General features: G+C 67.9%; 1 protein-coding gene across 1 annotated transcript in view; it reads left to right on the forward strand.

Annotated features, from left to right (window-relative positions):
* Window positions 1-7,017, forward strand: part of ASPG (asparaginase) — an 18,698-nt gene that overhangs the window by 9,881 nt on the left and 1,800 nt on the right. Inside the window, 8 exon segments of the mRNA XM_006925680.1 lie at window positions 1,930-1,951; window positions 1,954-2,019; window positions 2,022-2,098; window positions 2,207-2,320; window positions 2,736-2,852; window positions 4,029-4,124; window positions 4,339-4,502; window positions 6,445-6,531. Coding sequence (XP_006925742.1) covers window positions 1,930-1,951; window positions 1,954-2,019; window positions 2,022-2,098; window positions 2,207-2,320; window positions 2,736-2,852; window positions 4,029-4,124; window positions 4,339-4,502; window positions 6,445-6,531 — 743 coding nt within the window.

Below are 7,017 nucleotides of genomic sequence, written 5' to 3' on the forward strand. Positions count from 1 at the left end.
GGCCCCCCAGAGCCCGCCCCTCCTGCCTTCCGTCCTCCCACCCTGCTGCCCCCTCCTCCCACCCAAGGCCAGCCCTCAGAGGGTGACAGTCGCATCGAGCTCCTCAGGCCTGGGACCTGCACACTCCACGGGGACCTGCTCCCCCATCCGCCCGTCCGCCGAGGCCTCGGGCCCAGCCTCAGCTTTGGCGCGGTGTGGGCTTGTCCTTGCGGACACCTGCGGAGTCACAGCACTTGATTCTCCGGGTTTTCTGGGGCTGATGGGCGTGGACCTAGGACCCTACCCTTCCTGTGGCTGCTCTGTGGTCCTTTGCCTGCTCCCTGCCATCTACCCTCAGCCACTCACTATCACTGTTGTAGCCACATCACCCGCCTCTGTCCTGCTCTGTGAGTTGGGCTCATGAGGTGCCACAAGGGGCATCGCGTTGAGTGTCTCTGAGCTAAAAGCCCCTCTGGGCGTGGCCGGGGCGCATGCAGGGGTGTTGGCACCAGAGCCGATGGCTCTGTGGCCGCAGGGAGGAGGGGCAGCAGGCGCCACGGCCCACAGCACTTGCTTCAGGTCTGTGGCCCCTTCTTCTAGCCGCATGGTGGCTTCACGGTGTGTCCCCACACACAGGGTGGCCCAGTGGGGCAGCAGAAGGCCATGGCCTCCAGCACTCGGCCCTGGGCTGCTGCTCACCTCTGGGCCGCAGTCTGTGAACCGGTACCCAATCCTCTCCAGGGCTCTGGGGACACACGGGGCAGTCTGTCTACCACGTGTCCCCCAGGCCCATGTGGGGCCCGGCACAGGGTGGGCGTTCCGCTGTATTTGGTGAATGAGGGAGCCATGACCAAGCCCTGTGGGAGGCCCGGCAGGAAGACAGCAAACGGCACAGCCTGACCAGGGCCTGGGCCAGGGCTCACCCTGGACGTTGTCCCTGGGAGCTGGGGCAGGGCCCCCTTGCACCTGGGACCCCGGGCCTCTGAGGACCCCTACCGCCTGCCATCACGCGCCCTCTGGGGCTCCAGGTCAGCTGCAGCCTGAGGGTCTGTGATGAGCTTTTCTCTCCCAGGGCAGAGATGCTCAAGGCAGGGGGTGGGTCCTCGAGGGCACTGAGGACAGCACCTGTGACACTGGCCCACGGGCCCGAGCCGCAGTGGGGCTGGTCTGACAGATGGGATCCTCCCAGGAGCCGACACTGGTGACCGGGTGGCTGGATAGGGAGCCTGTGCACAGGCCTCTCACCACCGGGCAGGTCCTGGCCTATGAGGCGGGCCTCACGTTTGTGGCGGTCACTGCTCGAGGCTGCCATGTGACGTGGGGCCGAGCACCGCAGATTCCTCCTGGGCCCGTGAAGTCACGCCCTGCCCGGTCACTCAGGAGGTTTCCAGAACATGCTTGCTGTAGCCAGGGAGGGGTGGCAGCGGGGACAAAGGGCCACGACCCTGCCTCCCTGCGCTCACCCCCGCAGAGACGGGCAAGGCTGAGCTGGGGGACAGTGTCCTGAGCCAGGTGGACCCATGGCCCCATTTGTCTGTCTTCTGAGTGGGGACTTCCGGCCTCGTGGGATGCGGGGGGCTGGTGCCTGGCTTGCAACAGAACCGGGGGTGCTGCAGTGTGTCACCTGCAAGGCCTTCCCCAGATACCGGCATTCAGAAGCACCCGGGCTGTGTGTGTGGGGGGGAGTCAGAGCCTGGGGGCCTGGGGACAGATGCCGTCCCGGCCGCTCCCCACGACCTTCTCCGCCCCCTTCCCACCTTGTCCTGGTTGTCCCCACACCAGCCTCAGCCTTGGACACAGCAGGCACGAGGAGTCCCCAAGAGTGCTCGGTGGGGAGTAGCCTGTCGGGCCCCCTGAGGCCCCTGCTGTTTGTGGCTACACTCAGGACTGTGCGTTGCCGGAGTGGGAAGCAAAGGCCCTTACCGCCCCCCCCGCCCCCGCCTCCCACAGGTTCGGGCCTTCCTGCAGCCCCCCCGAAGGGCGTGGTCATGGAGACCTTCGGCTCTGGGAATGGGCCCACCAAGCCCGACCTGCTGCAGGAGCCGAGCGCGGCCTCATCATCCTCAACTGCACGCACTGCCTGCAGGGCTCCGTGACCTCGCACTACGCAGCTGGCATGGTGGGGCGGAGGACGAGGCCTGGGGAGGCAGGGGACAGGCCGGGGGGCACAGGGCCACCCGGGCTGGGAGCCCGTAACCCACCTCCCACCCATGGCCCCTCTTCACAGGCGGCCGCAGGAGCTGGCATCGTCTCCGGCTTCGACATGACGTCAGAGGCCGCCCTGGCCAAGCTGTCCTACGTGCTGGGCCGGCCCGGGCTGAGCGTGGATGGCAGGAAGGAGGTGTGTGCTCCTCTGGCTGTGGGCTACGTGTCATGGGACCAAGGGCGTGCCGGGGGTGGTGACTCAGGCAGACAGTGGGGCCTCGTGCAGGAGTGGGGAGGGGGCAGGGGTACGGGGCTCCTCATGGTACAAAGGGCCAACTTTGGGGCCTGAGCTACCCCCACCCTTTGCTGACCCCAAGCCCAGGCCCGGCTTGTCCTTCCACCTTGGGGAGCCTCAAGTCTGGCAGGCCCTCTGGGGTCTTGGGGACCCTGGGCTTGTTGGGATGGAGGGTAGGGCTGGCCTGAGGAACCTGGCCTGGGCCACACTCAAACCTGAGGGGCAGCCCTCGCCACACACCCACCATGGGGCCTGGCCACGCGGCCGGCCTGTGCTGCTGGGCCGGGGCCCTGGCTCTCCCGTGCTTCTCCCCCAGCTGTTGGCCAGGGACCTTCGGGGAGAGATGACGCTGCCCGCGGTGGATGAGGGCCCGCCCCCACTTTGTGGCAGCACGCTGCGCCTTGGGGTGGCCCAGTTCCTCAGTCTGAGCCAGGTACTGCCCCATGTGGGTGGACGGCGTGGGGCCTAAGGGCGGGTCCTGCTGGATGTGCCAGGCGCCAGCCACGGCCACGTCATTCCAGCACAGGAACAGAAAACCCCCAAGTGCGGCCTAGTTCTGGGCCTGGGTCTGTGGTGGGAGGACTCGCAGGGGCTCATGGGGCAGCGTGTGGGGCGGTGCCAGGGCAGGAGAGGGGAGGCTTTGCCATGCGTAGCATGTGGCCAGTCACTCTGGGGGCCGTGCCGGGCTGGCCGTTGGCACTGGCCCTGGCCCCGGGGGTAGGTGCACTGAGGTCCTGGGTGCTGGGAGGGAGGGTCGCCCGCCCAGGGTCTGCAGGCTCTGGGCACTGGGGCTTCTTGAGGTGGGGGCCCTGGGTTCGAGCTCCCCTCCCCTTTCTCAACTGGGGCTCCCAGACCCAGGAGGGGCAGGGCAGCCGAGGACGTGTCTCAGGGTCTGGGGTTGGGGGCTCAGGCTGGGCCAGGCCCGCAGGGGTTATCGGGGCCTCCCGAAGCCCCCGTCACATACCCGCCTGGCCTCTGGCCCGGCAGGGGAGCCCAGCGGGTGACAGAGCACTGAGTCCACCGTTGTCTGGGGTCGTGCCTCAGTTTCCCCTCTTCAGAGCACGGGTGAGGACGGGCCTGTGGTGGAGAGATTTGGTGGTGTTAATTGCCACTCGCCTGGGGCTGGTGATGGTCACGTGGGGGGCCAGGGTGTGTGGCCTGTCATTAAGGTGGCTGCGTCCGGCCTGTCATTAAGGTGGCTGCGTCCGGCCTTGATGACCTGCGTACAGGTGGCCAGCGGCAGCTGTGTGGTCAGGCCCAGCCGTGGGCATGGGGCCGAGCCTGGATGGGGCTCTGCTGGGACCCCGGCCCTCTGGCGTCTTGGGGGGCTCCTGGGAAGCCTGCTGCACTCCCGGTGCCGGGGGGGTGTGTCTGGCACTGCTCCCTGTGCTCCCCAAGCCTGTGCCTTGCGATGGCTGTGTCCCTGAGTCCTTGCTGGAGACAGACTAGGAAACGGGTCTCAGAAGAGGGGTAACAGGCCCTGGCCACACAGCTAGTGAGGATGGAGACAGATGGTGGCCTCATGTCCTGGGCTTTGCTTCCAGGGTGGGGGGTGCCGAGGGCCCCAGGGGAAGACATGGTCCCAGGGTGCTGCCGTCCCCCACTCCAGGAGTCAGATGCTGTTCGAGACACCCTGACACCGAGCCTGGCCTGTGCCGCGGCCCGTGCTGGTGACCTGGAGGCCTTGCAGGCACTGGCAGAGCTGGTGAGCCCCTAGCCCCTTAGGGACCAGCCTGCCACGCCAGGCCCCGGGGTGGGGGGTGCAGGGCGCCCATGCCCTGGGCCGCCAGGCTGGGCAGCCAGCTCATGCGGCCTCGCTGCCACTCAGGGGGCCCCCGACGCTTCCCATTTCCTCCCCATGACCTACCTGACCCTGCCCAGGCCTTCCTCAGTGGGGACATGTCCTTGCATCACTGCAGGGCACTGACCTGAGCCTGGAGGACTTTAACGGTCAAACTCCGCTGCACGCGGCCGCCCGGGGGGGCCATGCTGGTGTGGTCGCCATGCTGCTGCAGAAAGGGGTGAACGTGGACGCCCGAGATGAGGATGGCCTCAGCCCGCTGCTGCTGGCCGTCAGGGGCAGGTACTCGGGGGACACTGCGGTGGACGTGTGGGCAGGCGCGATGTGTGGGGTAGGCCTGGACGGAGCTGCAGAGGGGCCGCCAGTTTCCTGTGGTCACACAGCTTCCCCAGGAGGAGCTGGATGGGCCAAGGATGCCTGCCTGCTAGAGCCTCACCCACCCCCAGCCTCGTCCCTGGGTACTGGCAGTGACCATGAAGGGCCTACTCTGGACAGGGTGGTCAAGGAGGGCTTCCTGGAGGAGGTACCCTCCAAGCTGAGCCAGGCAGGCCCAGAAGGACCCTGTATCAAAGATCCTGGAAAAGAAAAACACTCAGACACAATAGAAGGGGTCTCGCGTGTGTTCTGTAGGTTGTCACGCACACCTGTGGGGCTGGGGTGGGGGGCAGGGACAGAAGGCCCCCCCCAGCACCGGGATGGGGCAGGTATCAAGCAGGCTGCAGGGCCAGGTCGGGCTAGGGTCTCCTCAGAGGACGAGCAGATGACACATGACGCCGGGCAGAAGAGTGGGGGTCTACCCCGCAGCCAGGGCTGGTGGCCGGGGTCACTCGTGGCCTCGTCTAGGGCTTCGGTGACATGCACGCACGTGTTAGGGGCTGCACCTCACGGGGCTGTGTGTGAGGATCGGGGGTGCTGAATGAAATCACGCACAAGCGGACGGTCGCCAACCAGGGTCCAGGGGCCCGGGACGTCCCGCCCTCCCCTGCCCGCTCTGACCCCGTCCCCTCGGCAGGTGGCCCGGCCATGGGGGCCTGAGGAGGCCCACGTGCCACCTGCTGGGGTGCCCCTTTGCCCTCTCTAGACCCCCGGCTCCCCTCGGAACGTCTCCCCAGGGAGAAGGGTCGGGGAGCGTGGCCCGCAGGACCCTGGCTCGTTTGGGGGAGGCGAGTGTCTTCATCCCAGGCCACAAGTTAGGGTCAAGCTCTGGGCGGCCTCGTCTCTTCCGTGAACGCCAGGGTGGCGTGTGTCACCTTTGGAGACAAGGCGATGAGGCCACACCTTCCTTCCCCGGCTCCTGTGAGCATGGTCCTCAGAATAGGCCTGGTGGGCGAGGGGCTGTGCGGGGCACCCCAGGCAGCCTGGCCATCTGGCTGGAGACCGAGGCTGCATCCCGGGGCGTGGGTGGGGACGCGATGAGCTCACCCCATCCCAGCCCCAGCCCCTCATCCCCGCCCGCCTGGCTGTCACAATACCCCCCAAACCGGTCTCCCGACCTCACTGTCCTGCCCAGCAGAACAGCTCCCTGCAGGTGGGGGTGGAGAGCTAGGCCTGGGGGTGCCACCCTCCTCCCTGAAAGTGGGGGACCACTTAACTTGAGGCCCACCCCAACTCAGCCAGGGAACTAGGCTGGTTAGTGGCCAGCCAGCAAGGTGTCCCCCACTGCAGCAAGCTGTCGGCCGTGGCCTCTGCCCCCTCTGTTCCTCGGCTTTGCGGAGCCCCACCGTCCCACGCCTGTCCCCACGGCCGGCTCACCCCAGCGCGGCCCAGGCTTGGCCCCGGCCACAGAGCCTTTGGACGCTGGCTCTGGGCCACCCCGACCCCACCGTCCACACTTGTCTGCCCATGTCTCACCCCCACCCGCCCCCGAGGGCAGAGTCTGGGCCTGGTCGACTCGGTTTCCTCAGGCCCGGTGCTGGCCAGGGCGCATGGGCAGCTTGGTGTGAAGACTGTCCCCCAGCGTGGGCTGTCCCCTGGTACCCGCGGGAATGCCGCAGCCCTCAGGATGGGCGGGAGACCACGGTGGGGTGGCTGGAGATGCTCTTCGGCCAGGGCTGGAGGACGCCCCGCGTGGAGTCGGGCGCTGGGGGGCCCTAGACCTGCCACGCCCTGAAGAGCCAGGACATCCAGACGAATCGAGGGCGACTGCGGGCCCCTAGGCCTGAGGCCCTGCCCGCGTCAGCCCCGGCTGCCGGGGACACGCTCGGCACGCGCCTCCTCATGGCAGGCGTCGGGGTGTCATCGGGCTGCTGCGGGCAGCCGGTGCCTGCCTGTCCCCCCAGGAGCTGGAGGAGGCTGGCACGGAGCTGTGCAGGTGAGGGCTGCAGGCACACCTGTGCTCCTAGGACGTGGGGCTGAGGCTCCCAGGAGCGGGGCCAGGCCTGCAGGGAGGGCTGCGGGGCTGGGGCCGGGGCTTCAGAGGCACGGCATCCAGTTGCTGATGTGACTCTGACCTCGCAGCTGCCCCGAGTGACTACTAGGTGGGTCTGGGGAGACAGGCCCTGCAGGTCCCCACTGCTGGTGGTGGCAGGGTAGATAGTAGGACTACAGAGCTCAGTCCCTCCCATCCCCTGGGGCCTGTGCACCCCCGTTCCCCCCTGCCCTGCACCTTCCAGCAATCCCCGTGTCCAGCCTGGGCTGCCCACTGGCTGGTCTGAGGGCCGCGGAGGGTGGGGGGAGGGGCAGAGTTGGGAATGGAGACAGGAGGGCAGAGGCCTGTCTGGTGTGGCCGGGGTCGCGGGCTGGGATAGGCCGGAGCCTGCGTCCCAGGTAGGTGATGACGGTGGGGTCTCAGGATGAG

This window comes from Pteropus alecto, unplaced genomic scaffold (assembly GCF_000325575.1).
Source record: "Pteropus alecto unplaced genomic scaffold, ASM32557v1 scaffold8, whole genome shotgun sequence".
Classification (NCBI taxonomy): domain Eukaryota; kingdom Metazoa; phylum Chordata; class Mammalia; order Chiroptera; family Pteropodidae; genus Pteropus; species Pteropus alecto.